Source organism: Xiphophorus couchianus, chromosome 5 (genome assembly GCF_001444195.1).
Source record: "Xiphophorus couchianus chromosome 5, X_couchianus-1.0, whole genome shotgun sequence".
NCBI classification, from domain to species: domain Eukaryota; kingdom Metazoa; phylum Chordata; class Actinopteri; order Cyprinodontiformes; family Poeciliidae; genus Xiphophorus; species Xiphophorus couchianus.
The window spans coordinates 28,606,121-28,626,386 of NC_040232.1; the positions used below are offsets into that span (position 1 = coordinate 28,606,121).

Consider the following 20,266-nt stretch of genomic DNA (forward strand, 5'->3'; position numbering starts at 1 on the left):
CCCGCCGATACCAATTTCCAGCAGTCATTGGTCAAATGTTAAAAGCACAACTGAAACAACACAGGAATATTGTACCTGAAGAAAAATTATCATTGCGTTCTATCAAAACAAAGTAAAAATGTCAGTGTTAATGTAGCATTTCAACAAACTGCTCTGAATAAATACAACAGAAGGAGGGTTTGAGATGATTGAAGACTACAGCAGTGTGTGTGTCAGTTCAGGTTTATCTTTAGAAGCAAGTAATGTTAGTCATGTTTAAGGTGATGCGCTGCCTGGACATTGTAGAAGCTTTCTTGACAGACTGAGAGTCAAACATCAGACATGGTTTGGTAAATGCTTGATCTTCAGTGATTTATGTCAGAAGAAGGTACAAAAAAAACATCTAGATTTTTTTACCTTTGCCACTGCAGGGATTTATAAACCAGTCGGTCTTCTTTTGTGATACACTATATTGTAAAAAGCATTGAGTCGCATGCCTTTACAAAACATACGATGAATCGCATCCCATTCTTATTCTACAGGGTTTACTCAGTTATGTTCTTTTCCATCAAACTTCCTCATCCATGTCTATGTGGACGTTGGGTCACAGTCATGCTGGAACAGGAAGGACCCATCTCCAAAATGTTCCCACAATGCTGGAAGCATGAAATCATCTGAAGCATTAAGAGTTCCTTTCACTGCAAATAAGGGGCTGAGCCCGACTCCTGAAAAACGCTTCCACATCATAATCCTCCTTCCACTAAACTTTACACTTGAAAGCACAGCCACACTTCTGGAATCTGTCAAAGTCATCCACAGGATATGCAATATTGTGTATTTTTATAACACAACACAGTGATGCTAAAGCTTACCCTTAATCTGATTGTTGAGCGAGACGGTGGCGTCTGCCACGCCCTCTCCGTCGGCGCTGTTCAGCACTCGGCCCGTCACAGAAAAGCCCATCACACGGAAGATGGGCTGAAAAGAGAGCGACAATAACAGAACGACGATATTCATAAATGTCAGTAATGAATAAGATCTAGACATTGCCGAACACAAAAGGAGAGAGGGATTTCAGATCATTTTAGTTTAATAACATGAGATGACTCTGTTTTTTTTGTTTTGCACTTAATACTGAATGCACAAATTAAGCAGCAGGAATTATTCTCTGCTTAACGCTTAGTAAATCAATCACAAAACAAAACCAAGAAGGAGAATCTGAATTTGAACTTTTTACCTCGAGTTTCAAGCTCTTGTGTTCCACCTTGAAATTCATCCTGGAGGGAGCAACATCGAAAGTGATCCTTTCTCCTCTGTAGAAAGGCACCTGCAGAGGAATGAGGGGGACAAATGAAAGAGAAGTCATTTTTCTGCTTTGAAACAACAATCTGATCAAAAGAAACCCCTGAAGGTGCATTTAAATAGTCTTTACTTTCACAATATCAACTGTTTTTTTATTATTTGTTGTTCTTTGGTAATATCAATATATACTTTTCTATGTTCTCATGAGATTTGTGGTTCTTGCCGTAGAATCGAGCTGCTACGTCAGCATGATTTGGTTGGGTGATTACGCAAGATAGAGGAAGTCATTATTATTAAAAAAAAATATAGAGAACGTAGGATGTGGTGGCATCTAGTGGTCTAAACTGAAAACTGCAACCATCTGAGAATCCATGGCTTACCTCTCAATCATACAGGAAAAAAATTACACTGCAAAGAATTTGTATTTCTGCAGAAAATTTTAATCACTCGCTTTAATGCGAGTGATTAAACACTCCATTCTGTTCACTTGGTTTGAACCCAATGGGAAACGGTCTTGATTTCAAACTTGAAAATATAAAACGTCTAGGCTAAAAGGGGATAAAAATTTAGAATTGGACAAAAACTGTCCAAGATCTGCAGAGAAAGTCTGTCAGTAAATCAAAGATGCCTTGAGCGGATTCATTTGATCCATTCTAACAAAATTTCTACCTCAAAAATGATTGAAAAAACTTAATTAGAAGATATGTTTTAGATACATATATTTCCTAGCCTGGCCTACGTACTTCTCCTCGATTCTCATCTCCTTTTAATGCTCCGCCTGGACTTTCTCTCACTGAGCTGGATTTCTCCTTTATTATTGGGCCATATTTTCTTCATTTTTGATTCATAGCAAAAGCATTGAGCTGGCAAAACAAAAGGGTCTTCAGTAGAAAAGAAAAAAAGAAGTGCATTAGTTGCAGACGTTGTTGCCAACTTGGTTTGTTCTGCAAAATAGGCCTAGCATAAGTTTTTTAATTCAAGGGCATGCACTGGTTAGAACTTTATAACTGGGTGCTTCAACACCCTCCGAATGCACCACTTTAAGCAAAATACACAAGTAGTACTGATTTCTTTATACTGTTGTATACACTGTTCCATTTAATTGACCCATGTAGTAAATGAATGACTGTTAGCTATAGTTTTATACCTCACATTAACATCGATCTGTGCCCGGTTTTAGCAAACAGAGAAGCAGGAGAACATACCACGGTGTACTCGCCGCTGGCCAGTGAAGGAAAAGTAAAGGTGCCGTCGTTCTTTGACTGAGTGCTGCACATGTAGACGAGGGAGCCGTCCTCACTATCCGCTCCTTCCACTGGCGACATGTTGCAGCCACTGATGTCCTGGAAGTTAAAGAACATTAGCATTTCAACCCACCAAGGGCCACATTATGATCGCCATCATTTCAAAGGTTAGAATTAAGCATAAACACAAAGGTTTACTGTCAACCTTTGGCAGATTTAAATTGCTTAGGCTTTGAATATGGAACCTTGAAAACCACAGACAGGAGAGGGAAAGATCAACAGAAGGATGGACAGATGAACAAAGGGAAAGATGAATGGAAAGACAACTAGGTGGAGGGAAAATGGAAGGTGGGATTGCTAAATCAACAACTTCTAGATGGTTGGAAAGACAGACATGGATGGATCGACAGACTGGAAAGTCGATGACTGGATGAATGAATGCAGTTTTTAGACAGTAGGACGAGATATACAATCAGGAAAAATTTATTTTTCAAGGTTCTCATTTTTCTATACCTGCCAATGAAGACTAGGAAACTACTTCAATCAAATTTAATCCTTTTCCAGGCTCCAAATAAAAGACTAGGAATAGATTTAAGTTGAAGCAAAACAACAAAAAAACAAAAAACTGATCCCCTCTAGATTAGCTTGAAAGACAAACTTTCCGATCTGGCTTCACTCGTCTGTTTGTTGGAAACATGCAAACTAATGTTGGCTTACCTCTTTCCTGACCGCGGCCGAGTACAGCAGGAAGGTGACCTCCTTCATGGGCTCTCCATCACTGCGGACCTCCCCAGAGACGTCGTAGCCTCCAACCACCAGATGCTCGGCGGCCAGAGCGTTGGCACTGGAGACGTGCACAGCGGTCTTACTCTGCAAGGAGACAGCAAAGGTTGCTGCGTTAGGCTGCATGTAGGGGTGGAACAATTCCCCTTGTTCTGACCTGACATGGAACCTGATCAGCTCAGCAAGTAAGTGAATACTTGAGGTTTTTTTTTGTCCTCAAGAGGTGCAGAGTGAAACACAATTTTTAAATCTCAAGATATCAAAAGAAATATTTAGACATCTGGACATCTGGAGAAGAAAATATTTACCCAGTTGAGTGACTTTTTAAAAATTTTATTTCCTTTATTTAGCCAGGTAAACCCCATTGAGATCTAGATCTCATTTTCAAGAGGGACCTGCGCAGAAGTCTGCAATACACAGCAACCTAGTCACAAAATAAAACTAATTAATAATATTTGAATGTCAACCCAATGCTGAACTTGCTTCTGATCTAATTATCAATTTTTTTTGGCAGCATGCAAATGTTGCCAGATTCTACTTATTGTTTCTTTCATGAACAGATCAAACTATGGCACAACCTGAAGTAAAAAAAACAACAACAATCATGTAAAACCATTGTATTTTTATTCTGAAATGATCATTGTATTTTATTTTTGTAAGATTTTGAGTGGGTCGTGTCATATGAGGTAAGTAAGCTAACGTATTATTAGAAGTGGCAAGAAAATAGTGGAAATAAAAAAAACCCAACAAAAATAAAAAACAGCTACCTCGGCATAGATTTTGATGTCTTGTTCTCATGTTCAGTGTAAAGACAAAAGTGAAAACTTTTCTTTCTACATTCGCCCTGATATTTGTTGCACTGTGACAATCCTGCAGTGGGAAACCGAAACACGATTCAAAACTGAAATATCTTGGCGACCTGTTGGATTCTCATTCAAAAGTCAACAAGCCTGAACAAGACGATGAGCAAAGTTTCAACACCAAATTGCATACAGTGCAGTTTGAAACGTATTTTCCCCCCTTGGAAAGTGCTTGATGTTCAGCGCTTTACTTTTGGCGCCCAGGACTGTATTGGTGATGAACAGGGATTTAAGATATAATTTAGGAACAGTGCAAAAAGTTTGCAATTTCAACTCCTCCAGAAGAGAAAGATAAAGTCAGATGAAAATTGTCGTTGTGGTTACTCTTGACATTGACACAAAAATGCTCTCAAAACTCGTAAAAAGCAACAAACAGAATGCTTTTTACTACAGCAATGTAAACTCCTGCATGAAATACACCAACCTTCTCCAGAGACCAGGAGGGATGGAAGGCTGTGATGTCATAACTTCCAGGCAGCACTTTGAAGAAGGTGTACCTGCGTTAACAGGAAAAGAAAGAGAAAAAAAAAAGATGAAGTTTTTGCCAGCAGCTAATTTCACCAGCGTGATTTCTGCTGAGGCATTTGTGCAAATCCTTATTAAACAAGGAGAGCTACTGTGCACCTACTTTCCTCCAGGCTGTGTGAAAACACTCTTGACTTTCTCTTCTGATCCCGCCTGGCTCAGTTTGACTTCGACTCCAGCGGGGCCCAGGAGGTGGCTCTTACTCAGAACCTAGGCAGTCGGATTACACAGGGGAAACAAAATATTCAAAACAAAACCAACAGCAGGACGGAAACTGCACCAGCTGATCACGTCTGTGGAGAAACAGCTTCATTTAGACTAAGAAAACAGCCTGGATACACAGATTTATTACTGTTCACATTCCCTAAATGCTTGAATCAGTCAGAGTTCAGACTATTTACACACATTTTACTCTCTGACTAGGACTTTTGATGAAGACATTCATCATGGCTTCAAATTAATTTTATTCAACAGATGATAAATTTTAGGTTGCTCAAGTCACACGTTTTTCCCCAAGCTTAAACCTGTGATGGAAAAGACATATATTTAGATATGTGTAATTATGTTAAATGGTGCTCTTGAAAGTCAGTGATCTCATTCTGAATTTTTTCTAATTGTGAATGGATTCTTGGCTTTTTCTGCTTAGAATCAAACGTCTTCATCCTTGATTTTTTTGCTTCCAGATAGAAAGATATTGTCACATTTAGTTTTTAAGTTGTCTTGGTCATAAAAAAAAACTGAGAGACTTGCAGAACTACATAGAAGTCCAGATAGATTTTTCAAAACTTATCAAAATGTTTCTGTTTCTGTTGCACAAGTGTTTTGTTCACCAAACATGCTGTTCAATGCGCTTTAGCTATGTAAAAATCAAAGAGTTTATGAAAAAGGGACATATGCTTTTATGCATAAATAGACATGGTATTGTAAACAATAGCATGTTTACAATAGCTATTGAGTGTGTGAGTTATCTCACAAACTCAAAAAAACAACCCAATTTTTTTTTTGAAAGAGCCAGCATAGGAATTGGAAGCTAAAAACCCCTTTAAAATTAGCCAACAAACGAGAAAAAACCCAACTGCTGCTACTATGACACAACTGTGAAAGTTGCTCACATAAACTCTTTATGAACATGTATGGAGCATAGAGTAGAGCAGTGCTTTCCCTCCCACACCTGTTGCTGCGCACTGGTGCTCAGCTGGCTGAAAGAAAGCGACAAAGGTTTCCTTCTGCTTACCAGAAAGAGAAATTGGGCCATTTGGAAATATTTCTGGTTCCAGGGACCAAAAACAGTCATGGCATGAAAAGCTTTTTATTATCATTTTTGAAATGAGGATTGCTAAAAGGTAGCAAAACCACTGTGAAACTACGGTAGAAAGAAGTAGCAAAAAAAAAAAAAACAAGAGGAAAAATTCTGCAATAAGATCTTACACTACTACAAAATGTAGCAGCGAGTTACTCTATATTTTTGCTTAATTGACTTCGTTATGTCTTTACATGAAGGGGAGCAGAAAATTGCAACTGTTGTTGACAGATTGTGCAACTCTAAGCACCACATAGTCACCTGTTTGGTAAAATTATTCATAAGGTGGCATTCTAATTGTTTCTTTCAGTTATCATGAAGTATAATTTCCTTTAACGTGTTTTTAAAACCACAGAAAGCCTTACCGTTCCCGAGACCGAGAAGCCTGTAAAAACAAAATTGATGTCTTCTTCTTTGGTGCAGATGTCACTGACACCATCCACATGCAGGTCCACGCTGGTTGGCTCTGTTGGCAGTAAATAAGAACAATAATCGCACACACACACACAGCCTGCAGACAACCTGCGGATAAGAGTTAAAAAGACTTCTTACCGAAGCTCCAGCCAAGAGGAGGCTCGATCTTCAAAACAAAGTCTCCCTACATTTCAGAGAGGTAAGTGTGAACTTCGTAATTCGTCTGTTTCAGAAATGTTCAATCAGCAGCTTCGTTACCTTGTCATAGAGGGGGATCATGAAGTACCCATTGATCGGAGCGCAGTCAGTCTGATACTTTAAGGAGCCTTGTTTAGTGTACAGTTTAATCTGGGGAAAAACAGGACACGGAAACAGCATCTGATATGTGTACGACTTTATTTTAGGGTTTTAATTGCATTTAGTTAGGTGCTTTTAAGCCCAAGGTTGATTTCACAGGTTTAAATAGGTGCCTAAATCCTCTGGAGGCTTGAATGAGGCAGGATTAGGAGGAGCATTTAAGGTCTTCCTCATCAACTCTGACAGATATTAGGATTAGGAGTGAGTGCCACGTGGAGAACAAGCACAAGATTATAGTACTAATTTCAAATGATACATTTAAAACAAAACCTAAGCATAGACAACAGATAAACCACGGGTTTAATGTAGCTAAATTACCACCAAACTACGTTCATTGTATAATTATATATACAGGCATTTTATTTTTACCAGAACAGAGTGTCGTTTACGTATTTTATTCTGCCATTCATGCAGATAGCTCCGCCTAACCTTTGGTTTGCTACGATAAACCAGCTAACAGCTAGCGGCTAGCTTAACTCACCTCGATCAGGGAGTAGTTGATTTCAACGTCGGATTTTACAAATCCACCACAAGCCACCACGATGTCGTCTGAGGAGCCGGCCAGAACCTGAGTATAGATGACGCAGAACAAGAACCAAAAAGATCCCACATCTGCTTGGATCGTAATTCTCAACATCTTTGACAGACCGATCAGAGCCACCCAGCACGCTGCCTCCGGTTCCGTACCAGCTGAGATGCCGCTGTCAGTCAGAGAACAGCAGCGTCCTCCGCAGCGCCCTCTGGTGGGTCGGAGGATATATAATAACTCTGACAAATCATTTTTTTAAAAACGTATTCATGAAAATACGTAATAGGAAGAGCTAACCCTATTACTTATTTTTATTAATAAAATAAACGGAGATAGAAAAAAAAAGTGTTAGGGGCAAAAGAGAACTGACTGAGACTGAGGTGAAGGTGGAGATTACATTCATCAAGTAATACATTATGGTTCAGATCAAAGCAGAATGGCCTAGTCAAAGTTCAGACTTAAATCTAAATGAGAATGTGTAGTAATATCGGTGCATCACAGAAGTCCCAATAAAAGATACTATGTGGTTTTAACAGGACAGTGTTGAAAGTTTTAAGTGGTCAGAATACATTTGTAAGGCAACGTAGAGTCAAAATCTGTGTGCATATTTTATTTTCTATTATAGTACAAACTTGGTTTTTCCTCTCTTTACGCAGCAACTACTATAGGTTTCTGACTGACCAGTAAGAAGCCGTTCTGCTCCAATTCTAAAGTAACCCAGGAGTCATTTTAAAGTTACAAAGTTCAGACAATGCAAATTTATTAGTTAACTGCACAGCTGTTTCTAAAATGTTGTGTATAAAACCAAATAAAGAAATGTACACATGGCTAAATACAGATCGCTAAAACAAACTCTTAAAGTGCATAAAATGTAAAGATGCTGTTTATAAAGAAGTGAAGCATATTAATGTGAAATTAGGTCCTTCTTAGAAGGAAAAGATACAAGTAAAAACACAACAGCAGACCTAAAACCATTTTCTTGACTACATGTAAACATATGTGATAAGAAAAACACTGAAAACTGACAGGATGCTAGCATATTCGCAGAAACACGCAAGTTTTAGTGTAACAAAATAACCAAAAGAAATTAATGTAAGAAAAGTAGAAACAATGTAGGAATTGTATTTTTTTTTTGTTGGTTCAACTCCCGTATGTTTGTCTACTTGTGGAATATCTTCTCCGTGCCTCACACATGTGTGGAGGAGCGTGGTGGAGAATGCGCCAGGACCACCGCATCATTGTAATTGCTGGAGAAGCTGGTGTGGTAGCTGGGGCTCCGCCTGCTGGGACTGTGGAGCCGCGGTGTGGATTTGACCACTGGGACATTCTGGGCCTGACACAGCTTCTGGATCAGGAAGCGTTTGTCCTGGCCCTCCTGTAACACAAAAACCCGGAAAGATTTCAGTGCACGGATTTTTCACCGGCCAACCTTCACTTTGCAAACTATCCAGTCGGCACACCATAACGAGCTTCTCCCTTAGTTGATTGATGACTTTCTTGTGAGCTCCAGCAAGTGCAATCACATAAAACATGGCCAAACTGTAAAAAAGAATAAGAAAAAAACAACATTTTTAAGTTCAGCCAGAAAGACAAGAAGAATGTTTATTAAAGTGTAAAACACCACACCGACGACTCACCACGTAACAACAAAGAAAGAGACGGCAAAGGTCTCTGACCCGAGCAAGTTAATGAAGTTTTTGGCGTTTTGTGGCAGGGCTTCTACTGCGGCTGGAAGCGCCTCCCAGGACGTGTTGTAGTTCGAAAACGGTCCGCACGCCTGCGAGGGCTTTAATCTGCATACGGAGAGAGAAAAGTGAAAACATAAAATCGAAACAGAACCAGAATCATGGTCGGTAAACTGTAGTGTAAAATTAAAAAGTGCACATGCACATACAATGCAGCTGTATCAATTGTGCACTTGATACAAATAAAATAAAAATCCCCAATAAATCTCCCCCCAAAAAAGAGAGTATTACAAAACATGTAAATATTTCAATTAATCAAAATAAGGAAAACTCAAGTACGACAAACTCATTACATTTAAAGGGTTTATTTCTGTAAATAGAAAAATCGAAAATCTAAATCTAAAGAATATAATCACTACTTTTAGTGTCTGTTATAGAAATTTAACGCAATTATTCCATGACAAAAACCAAACAGAAAAAACAACTAAAGCATGCATTTGTTTACTTATACTTAGTAACATTAGTTGGTTAAGTTTTAAAGAGTCGTGGCTCCAGAGCTGCAGGTTGCAGGACCCTGTGCTAATGGCTGCAGTTTGTAGAGGACAACCGTCCAGTCAGCAGTTTTCCCCATGATTGAAAAGGTCATAATACGGCCATAGCATAAGATTACCGTATTTACCATCCTGTTTTAATCTTATCTGATGTGTAAATCCTCTGAAAAACCGAACTTTCATTAGCCGTAGACCACATTAAATAAAATTACAGTGAATAAAGGCATTAAATAAATCACCCTGTGTGTAATGATTTAAACTCATATGAGTTTTTGACTTTTTGAGTTGAATTACTGAAATAAAGGAACATTTCAGTGATACCCCGATTCATTAAGATGCAACTGTTCTTCCTTCTTAATAAAGGCAAGTCTAGGAAATCTGAGATTGGAGGGCTGCTGTACATTTTAGTCAAACCTGTTCTATGTGATTAGTAATATAGCTGAGAGTCTCAAGCAGGCATATCATTTTGCACGATACTTACTGAGCAAGGCTAATAGAAATGGGTAAGCAGGCGAGAATCAGGCCGATCAGCAACACACCAAGGAAGAAGAAATGGGAGCTGGACGCTCGAAACGGCCGGGTGGCCGGACGGCAGTTTTTGATCAACGACAACTATGAGAGATTAAGTATTTACATATAAACATGCTGTATTTACATGTATATATAAAAATTAAAAGAGCAAATCATTTTGTAGTTTTCACACTTTTAAGTTTATAAAATCAAACAAAAAAAACAAAAAACGCAGCAACCTTTTTGATGTAGAAGATACAGAAGTATTTGATGGTGCAGATGGCCGGAAGCATGGGACAGTAGAAAGTGCCGATCCAGCAGATGGTCTGACCGTAGACAATTTCCAGCACGTTTTGAGGAATACTAAACTCCTGCAGGCCCCACATCTTCGCCAAGGGACACTTACAGAAATGTACAAGCATCCTGGGCAGGGAGAGAAAAGTGGCTGTTATAAAACTCAGAGAAACTGGAGGAAACTGAAAAAAACAAAACAAAAACAGATAAACATGTAACTGAGCTCAACCAGAAATATAATGTTCAATTGGTATCAGTTCAACCAATAAACACATTTTGAAACGTAAACTCCTACGGCTACACAGCTGGTCAGTTTGGTGTGTTGGACTGTTGCTCTCATTTCTCAAACAAGCATGGGTCCTCCACTTATTGGAAAATCATGGTTTTCTAAAGTTAGGAAAAAAACCTTTCCATCATATTGTTCCTATGTTTAAAGTAAATTTGATGAGACGACAAAAACTGAGTGAGCATTCTATGGTTGAACAGACCACAGTAGAATAGTTAAAAATTCAGAGCGCCATTACCTGCAACACCACCACAGAATCAAAGCAGCTGCGACTCAATAACAACACAATTCTCAATTAATTTCAAACCACACAATCCTCACATTTCAACAATCACCTAGGAATGCAGGAGACCTGACTTTTGTGTGTTTTTCCTGATTAATTTGCGTAATAAATATCTGACCAGTAGGGGGCACTCTGTGTAATGAAATCTCAAGTCATGGTTTTCCTGTTCAATGCAGGTCAGTTTTAACCCCAGTACATTTTCCAAGAACGCTTCATTCTGTGAAACATGGTGAGCTGGTGGTCTCCTCATCCTCTGACCCTGCAACTCTTCCTCAACAAGTCGTCCATAATCTTCTATGAATCACAGAAAGCTGATGTAAGACGGTTCAAACTGAACACCACGGTGTCGTGGTTGTTGTGTTCTCTGAGGCGTTCATAAACCCGTTTTATAAGAAACGTGTTCCTGTGCCAGGGGCCGTGTCGCCTCGTGATAAAATACCCGTCTTTTCTCACATGAACTTACTTTCGGGGAAACTCCACAAAGAGGGTGACTGAAAGTATAATGATGAAGTCAAATATGGTGAGCTTGTACATCTCCTGGCCCACACGAGTCTCCCAGCACTGCAGATTGAAAAAAAACAAAACCCACGGAGATGGTTAAAGAGAGAACAACAAAACAAATCTGACCAAACACACATTCTGCTGTTCATAATGAACTTTAGCAGAGGTTTGAACTGGAAGGTCTGGAAGAGTATGAGACAAGAAGAGATTATTTTTAGTATTATTATGAAGCTAAATTCTGAGCCCAGACAGGCTACAGCTGCACCAACAGAAAACCTGCTCCCACATATAAATGTAGGTTATTTTTAGCTGTAGAGTTTAGGTTTAGGTCATGGCACCAAATATTTATCCACCTGCATCAATTAAAAGAGATTTCTGATTGGCTCGAGGTAAAAATGTCACCAGCCTCTGAAATATCAGCAGTCAGATATTTCAGAGGTTTAGGAAATTGGATACCGACACAGAACCTGAAAAATTCAAGATGGGTTTGAGTCAACATTGTTAAGTTAAAAGTTTCTCCGGTAGAAAAAAAAAAAAGAAAACAATGCTGCTTTTTACAAGAAAGTTCTCAGTCAGACTGGATCAAGAGCGTCATTAAACGAGATTGCTTTAGACTTTGACTGGGCCAATCTAACACATGAATACACTTCATTATAAAAGGCGAACTCCATCCTGGAACAATGATAAATGAACACTATGTATTTAATTCCATCCCTACTTATAGAGCCCGTTTGTACCTGATATTATTTATATATTTTGGTAAAAGGGGCTGAAAATAAATCCAAAAAAATGATGAAAACAAAGCATCATTTTCCTTCCACTTACATTAATATCTCCACACTACTTTGTGTTGGCGTGTCATATAAAATCACAATAAAATGCATTAAGGTTTGTGGTTGAAATGTGACAAAAATGTGGAGCTGTTTTGCTGTTCAACTAATTTTGAAATCAGAGGAAAAACAACTTACATTGCAAAGTTTTTGGTTGCTACAGGGATCCGTTCCACATTGTTTGAGCTGAGACCACAGAGAGAAGAGCAAAACAGCAATACTGGTCAACCGCATGAAGACACACCTGTGGAGAGAAGGTGAAGTTCAGACAACGGTAGCCGTTTCTCTCAAACTAACTGAGCAGGACGACCACATGGGGGTAACACCGCACCTCATGAGAGTGAAGCGGATTTCGAAGGCGGGTGAGTAATCTTCAAAGTTGATGATGACAGAGAAGAGGAGTGGAGTGATGAAGTTGGCTAAGGTGATGACTATAGAGGGCAGATACTCATGGATGAGGTCCACAATGAAATTCACCTGCAGGAAGGAAATAGTTGCATTCCAAGTGATTTGCGTTGATGACTGTACTACACAGGATCGATTTTTCAAAATGTTTATAGATGGAAAGTAGTGAAAGTTTGTGTTTTAGAAAAAAAAAAAAATCTAACATTTTGAAACCATGAATGTACTTTGTAAATAAAGCGTGTAAAACAAATTTGCTTAACGTTTACTTGTTAAATGTTACGAAAATCTGTAAATTGTTTAGGTTATTCCATCACCTATATCTCCTCAACAATATCTGCACGAGATTTTTGGTGCATCATCCAGGAGCATTGCTGATCGCATCAGTGTGTATCGCCTGGCTGATGAACTGAGAGCATCAGCAGTGGCTGGCGGGCCATGTAACTTGGTTACTTTCTAAATCAAGAAATCTAACTAAGTTACTTTTTCAAGGAGTAATCAGCAATTCGATTAAAGTTACTTTTTCAAAGTAACTTTGCCATCACTGTTCGTAACGCCGGCGCCACATCCCCATTAGTTGTGCAGCGCACTGCGCATGTTGCAGTCTAATTAGCTTCTCCACCTTTATTTATTTCCTCAAGATAAACTGCCGGCTCCTCTGTTTAGACTAAAGATGGATTAACACAACATTACATCCTCTTTAGTTTTCTCTGGTTTATAATGGAGACTTGAATTAAAGGCGTCATTTCAATCAAAGGTTTGAAATGGGCTTCTGAACCAGACGCGCTCCAACGCGTCCAGTCCATAACTCTTCAACGCGGTGCCTGCTCCCGGTCAGCAAGACGCATTTAGTTCAGAGTCCATGAGGTGATTTTCAGAAAGGACCTTTTTATTAATTGATTTTAGTTGCCTCTGCAATTAAATCTTTGCGTAAAGCCTATAATGTCTGCTCATGTGCACCAGTCAAGGGTGTGAATTATAACCTGTCAAATGACAGACGGGCTTCAAATTTTCCCGTTGTTTCAAAAAAATAACCGGTCAAATACGGAAAATATTCTGTTAACTTGACCTCTGGTCAGAATCATCAAAATAATAAACAGTGACGATGCTCCAGAGGAATGGGAAAGAGAAAAACACAATGGAAAGAATCGTATTAAGAAAACTAACATTAAAAGATAGACGCCATGCTTGAAGCAAAACTCATGCCGGTAATATGTTACCTTTTTGTTTCTGTTTTCTGCTTTCTGGGAGAAGGTGGTGGCAGCATAGATGCAGAAGAAGCAAACGGCCAGCACTCCTATGACGAACATGTTGAGGATGACACGGAGGAAATAAATCCGACATTTGTCCTTTCTGGTGCGATCCGCCATTTTCTGTTTGATCCGCTCGTCCTCCAAATCAGTCTGGAGATACAGAAAACATGATCTGCTGTCATAGCAGTAAATGTAAAAACCACAGAGACATGACCCAAAACAAGAAGGCAGAGGTAATTTCGGGCCAATAATTAAGAGGAACCACACTGTTTACTTGTACTTCTTAAAGCTGTGTTTCCAATGGTGTTTTTAACCAAATGAAAACAGGAAATATCTGTTTTTACAGCCAAAGAAAAATATCTTTTTACAACAACAATGGAAAAAACGACTTAAATGGGTTTTTGATAAATCTGTACAGATCGAACATTCATAAAGTTAATGGCATCCATTAACTCAAATGCCTTTCGCACTCGCCAGTCAATAGCAAATGAGTTCAGTGAAGAGTCAAGGCAATAGCTTTCGCGAATGTGCACAGAAATACAATAGATTACACATTTGCAAGCCAGAAGTTTACATTCAATTATCACTGTCAAAAATATCATGGGTTTAGGCTTTAACCTATGAATTGTTGCCATTTTTTTATTTTCTAAAACAAATGTTGGTGGTACGGTTTTAATTTACTGTGGATTTTTTTTTTTTTACTCCAGAGTCAAAATAGGGCAAATATGTACATACACCTCAAGTAATATTTGGTTAAAATCGGGTGTGCTGTGGTGGCGCAGGGGTTAAGCACAACCCACATATAGAGGCCTTAGTCCTCGACGCGGCTCTCGCAGGTTCGATTCCTGGCCTGGCGACCTTTGCCGCATGTCTTCCCCCTTCTCTCATTACACTCTTTCCTGTCAAATAAAGGTCACTAGAGCCAATAAAATCTTTAAAAAAATAAAATAAAACAAATAGTTGGTTAAAATCCGGAAACACGAGGAAGCTCTATACCAGGAAATCAATCAGTTTCCTGGTATAGAAAATGGTTGACTTCCATACCAGGAACCTGCTGAAGTTTTGGCAGAACTTCAACAGTTCTGCCAAAAGCAGTCATGATATATCAGGACAGAAATATGCTAAGATGTTGTTAATGGCACAAAATCAGTTTGATTTATCTCTCTAAATATATATATATATAGAGACAACAAACTTTAAATTATTCAAATTCCTTTTAAAACTAACTGAAACTCTTAAGCAAAGCCCTGAGCTGACCTTGAGCTCGTAGAGCAGACTGTTCCTCTTCTGCTTTGCTGCGCTCTCGCTGGTGATGCAGAAGTCCCAGCCCGCAAAGATCTTGTTGCAAAAGCTTTGAAAGCGATCCTCATCTTTGATCAGATGGCGCTTGAATCCTTCAGCGGACCTTAAAGAAAACAAAAGACTTAAGGCTCCAACACAATTCATATGGGCGTTGAGTTCAGCAGGCGGATGCCTCTCTGTAAACAAAATGATGCAGTTTTCATCACGCAGCTACGCCAATGAGAACAGATTCTGCAATTCGCCTGAAGTATGTTGGTCTTTAACCCAAATGTTTGTACTGTATTCGCAAATGAACTCAATTTGTGAGGAGTTGGACTTTTTTAATACCTCTTAACAATCCAGAGCAGACTCAGGAGGAGGTATCCCAGAGTTGTGAGGAGATATGCCAGCGGAAGTTTGTATGTGAACATTGGAAAACGGATTTCATCGCTTTTGTAGAAGCCGTATAAAAGGTAAGTCCGTTCCAGAATGCCCTGGAGATAAAGCACAGTGATTAAGTCCTGGACATAGCTTTATACACACAATAACTTCAGAGGTAGGTAAAGCAAGCCAAGTGATTCAATCAAAACAGCTGCAACACTGAGCGCAATCATTCAAAGGACCTCAGACAGACGGAAAAGTTGGCCTCCAGGAATAAAACAGTTTAAGAAGTTGGAGGTTCTACATTCTGGGTGAATAAAATGCTTAAAATAGAGACAAATTTAAGTCAAAATAGTCTTTAAAGCTTACAATGTTTAGCACAATTCTCTATTATTTTCTGTTGTTATTATCGATTCACTCATGGAAATGTTTCTGTGTTTCTCTTCAGTCTTATTTTATTGTTTTGTTTTTAAAGCAGCAGCAGAAAAGTAGCTCAGTATGAGCGTTAGGGCAGCCCATCAGTTGCCCCACTGTGTTTATGTTAAAAAATGTTAAAAGCTCACCGGAAATTTTGGAAGTAAAACATCAACAACAAAGAAAATACAGCAGTGGGCTAAATAAATATATCCTTTCTGTATGTTCTGTATGTATAAACAAATGCGTTTATGTTTTTTTTTAAAATAATTATCTTTTTAAGTTTATTGCTGTTTATTATCCAAAAATAACAGATAGCGCGAGTTGAATGTCAAATCAAACATTATTGTTAAACTGGGTGTGATTAAGACAGGAGCAGAGCTGCAGGTCCGTGTATTTTCAGAGATTTTCAAAACATCAGTGATCTTCCTGTTGTGTCTCTCCTTATAGTTTACTGACTTGAAAAAAAATACCCTAAAATCTAGTGGCTGATTACTAATACTAATAAGATGATGATAAAATATGCATAAAACGCCACTGCATGTTATTTAAGCCATCATTTGTTTTTCTTGTCACTACCGCATGATATATTCCACTATGCGTTCAGATTCTCATCGCATTTGCACCGAAAAAAAATAGTGCATCCCACCATTTACAATTTAGACTTAGATTTACTGCTATATAAAGGAAAATAATTTGCTTAGCCTGGTGGGAGGGCAAGTAAAGGCTGGTGGCCCGCCTGGTTAATAAACTGGGGGAAAGAAGGAAAATAAATATCATACATTAACATTAGAATAAAGCATTAGGTAAAGAAAAACATACTCCATTTCATTTTCCCTGTGTGTTCCCATCTATGAAACCCTTAAGTCACATCCCCTACTTTATCTGATTAACCATGTATAAATAAAACATTAGCTGCATCGTACAGAAACTTACTTCGCCAGAAAGCAGATCTAGAATATGTTCGTGATAGTTTATGAGTATCTTGCGAGTGATGCTTGGGTAGGTTCCACAAACATTTCCTGTAAGAAAACGCGGTTAGATTCAGGCACTTCAGCATTTCACCTCCAGTTTAAGCTTTATGATGGAAACAAACACGTGTGTCCCCGCACCTTGATGCTCGTTGTAGGTGACATTTCGTATGGGGTGGGGGTCAATGATCATGGGCAACATGACAAAGCAGAACATGACCAGAAAAATGATCAGGTTGAGCGCAACCAGAAAGCGCAGAAAGGAGAAGTAGGAAAGGATCCCCGTTCCAAACATCCCTACAGACAAATGAAAGAGAACGGTGAAAAGAGCACGACCAAAAACACGACAGCGTCTGGATCATAAAGATGAGCGTTTGTTTGTCTCACCCTCTATCTGGTGGATGTCTGACCTCCAGAGCTTCATGGAACTTAGAAATGTGTGAGCGTCATCCGTCAGCCTCTTCATGTACCTGCGAGCGCCTGCCTTCCACTGTCTGCAGCTAATTAAATTTTTCCTCTCCTCCATGCGCTGATCTCTGGCAGGTGATGCAGACAAAACAAAATGTTACCATCAGGCACCGACTGATTACTGCTATCAAGGTATTCAGAGGTTGGTTGGTTGGTTGGTTTTGGAACCAGATAGTTTCTACTATTGGGTTTATGCAAATGAGAAGCTGAGAAAGTGTCAAGAGTGACTAGAATCCTCTGCCCCTCCCTCACCTGTTGCTGCTTACTGCTGTTCAGCTGGCAGAGAGAAGGTTTTCACCCTTCCTTAGAAAGTAATTCAATAATTTCTCCAAATTTGTTTTAAATGTTTGTGTTAATTCTGCAGTAGTTCTCCTTCCGGGCATCATACACACGGCTTTCCCCACAGTAAAATTCAAGCCCTTTTCAAAGTACGTTTTCAAACTTTTCCAGGACCAAGCTAAATTATATTTTCAAAAATAATACGAATGAACTACAGAAGACAGTTTCAATTTCCTATTTATGTCATCTGTTTTTGTTATTAATAACATATTGTGACAGTATTCTTCATTCTACAGCAGGCAAGATAAACTGAAATGTAAAAAAATTTTATGTTTTGTAATATCTCTTGCACACACCCTATGCATCCAATTGATCCAAGAAAATTACAAATAAAATCTCTAAAATAGTGTTCTAGCTAAGTTTTATTTGCATTTATCAAATAGAAATAAGTAATTTTGGTAGTTCTAGCCTGCCTAAAACAAGAGAAGTTTGGTCTGATTTAACTTCAGGCAGTGAGGGAAAAAAAAGTGTCTCTTTTTATCATTTTTTTTAAATATCCGGTGTCAAATGTAAATATTGCTTGCCAAATTTAGGCTTTTAATCAGATGTTAGATTGTGCTTTATTTAAAAAAAAAAAGTACACTTTGCATATGAAGCATTTTAAGGACTTTACACAAAAATCAAGGACTTTCCAAACCTTGATAACATCTTACTTGAATTTTTCTAAAGGATTTCAAGCACCCACACATTCACACAGTGAGAATCCCATAGCGGCGCACGCCTACTTTCTGCACGCAACCACAAAAACATGAAGCAACATGTTAGATTTTCTGATTACGTCAGAAGACATTTGATGGATACTCAGGAGTTTCCTACTTGTGTATGCGTTTCTCAGCCATGGGTAAGGGTAATTCTTTGATGGCCCGCTGCTCCATCTGACTCTTCCGCCTCTCCGTGTTCAACCTGCCAGAGATGCTCAGCCTTCCTTTCGAGCTCCCTCTGCTTTTGATGCTTGACGATTTCCTGCGGTACAGCAGCGACTGGTAGCTGGGAAGTTGGTCCAGCAGCGGGTTGTTGGTGATCCGTCCCCTATCGCCAATGAAGAACACTTAAAACAAAGAAAAACATAACTTTGTTAATAAAAACATATAGAAATTAGCAAGGAAAGAAACTAATTGAATTTAACAAAATAAAACTGTTTTACTAATTATGGTTAGTCACAAAAAAAATTGGTACCATTTCTTTCATTCAACAGGAAACTGAAAAGTGTGGTGTGTGTTTGTATCCAGCCTTCATTAATCTATACTGGAGGTCTATCAGGGAATGAATGTCTCTACCAGCTTTGCTCATCTATAGATGGACATTTTTACCGATTCTTCAACCAGCTCAACCTCAGTCAGGCTGGATGGATATTTTCTGCGAAGAGTCGTTTTCAGGTCTTGCCAAAGATTTGCTTTATTTATTAAAATTCATATTTTAATATGAATATGATTTGATGTGTTAGTTCTCCAACAACATGAAACACATTCAAGAGATGCTTGCAATGCAGTGAAAGGTGTATATTCTGCACAAAAATAGAAATAAACACACGACTTTTTTTTTGTTGTCATTTGTTTATATTTTGAGCTCAAATTTTGAGTTTTGAATTCCTTAATGTATTTAATCATAAACTCATATTGTAATCTATCAAGCCATTTAATTTTTGCCTACATCATGACGCGGAGCAAGACAGTGATTTAAGAAAAATACTTTCAGTTTAGATTTCCTCACCTTATCAGTGGAAAAATAAGGCTTTAGGAGGAAAACCTAATGGTAAGGATTGTGAGAAAACTTGAATGGATGGACTAAAAGATATGGACAAAGATATACGGAAGAGGATTAGGACCACAGAAAAAAAAAATTATAATTCTGAGTTTATAATAATTCTGAGTTTAAACTCAGAATTCTGACTTTAATCTCAGAATTCTGACTTTAATCTCAGAATTCTGACTTTAATCTCAGAATTCTGATTTTAATCTCAGAATTCTGACTTTAATCTCAGAATTCTGACTTTAATCTCAGAATTCTGACTTTAATCTCAGAATTCTGATTTTAATCTCAGAATTCTGACTTTAATCTCAGAATTCTGATTTTAATCTCAGAATTCTGACTTTAATCTCAGAATTCTGACTTTAATCTCAGAATTCTGATTTTAATCTCAGAATTCTGACTTTAATCTCAGAATTCTGATTTTAATCTCAGAATTCTGACTTTAATCTTATTATTATTATCAAATTATTATTTTTTTTTCGGTGGCCCTAATCCTCTTCCGTAAAGATAAGATAAAGATAAGACAAAAAAATATATATTTCTTTGTCATTAATCTGGATTGATGCAAATACATATATTTTTCTATATTCTACTTTTCTTCTTTCACACTTAATACAATCATGAATCCCGAACTTTTTTCCATTAGGTGCCAACATTGTGTCATTCAAAAAAAGAGAGCTAATTTGAAAATAATCGTTGCCAAGCAGAACAACTTTAGCAGGAATGTGACGTTAGCTCGGAGTTAGCAATGTTAGCAGACAAGCTACAACCGAAC

At 38.3% G+C, this 20,266-nt stretch overlaps 1 protein-coding gene across 1 annotated transcript in view; it reads right to left on the bottom strand.

Annotated features, from left to right (window-relative positions):
* Positions 1–20,266, bottom strand: part of LOC114144488 (nodal modulator 1-like) — a 35,879-nt gene that overhangs the window by 15,393 nt on the left and 220 nt on the right. The window contains 26 exon segments of the mRNA XM_028017386.1: positions 852–957; positions 1,217–1,306; positions 2,487–2,624; positions 3,243–3,395; positions 4,593–4,665; positions 4,797–4,903; positions 6,359–6,459; positions 6,546–6,591; positions 6,666–6,755; positions 7,246–7,407; positions 7,409–7,465; positions 8,486–8,668; positions 8,754–8,832; positions 8,931–9,086; positions 10,011–10,141; positions 10,279–10,462; positions 11,366–11,463; positions 12,372–12,477; positions 12,565–12,710; positions 13,856–14,038; positions 15,146–15,293; positions 15,518–15,663; positions 16,901–16,986; positions 17,077–17,232; positions 17,323–17,471; positions 18,559–18,790. Of these exon segments, the coding sequence (XP_027873187.1) occupies positions 852–957; positions 1,217–1,306; positions 2,487–2,624; positions 3,243–3,395; positions 4,593–4,665; positions 4,797–4,903; positions 6,359–6,459; positions 6,546–6,591; positions 6,666–6,755; positions 7,246–7,407; positions 7,409–7,465; positions 8,486–8,668; positions 8,754–8,832; positions 8,931–9,086; positions 10,011–10,141; positions 10,279–10,462; positions 11,366–11,463; positions 12,372–12,477; positions 12,565–12,710; positions 13,856–14,038; positions 15,146–15,293; positions 15,518–15,663; positions 16,901–16,986; positions 17,077–17,232; positions 17,323–17,471; positions 18,559–18,790 (3,306 nt within the window).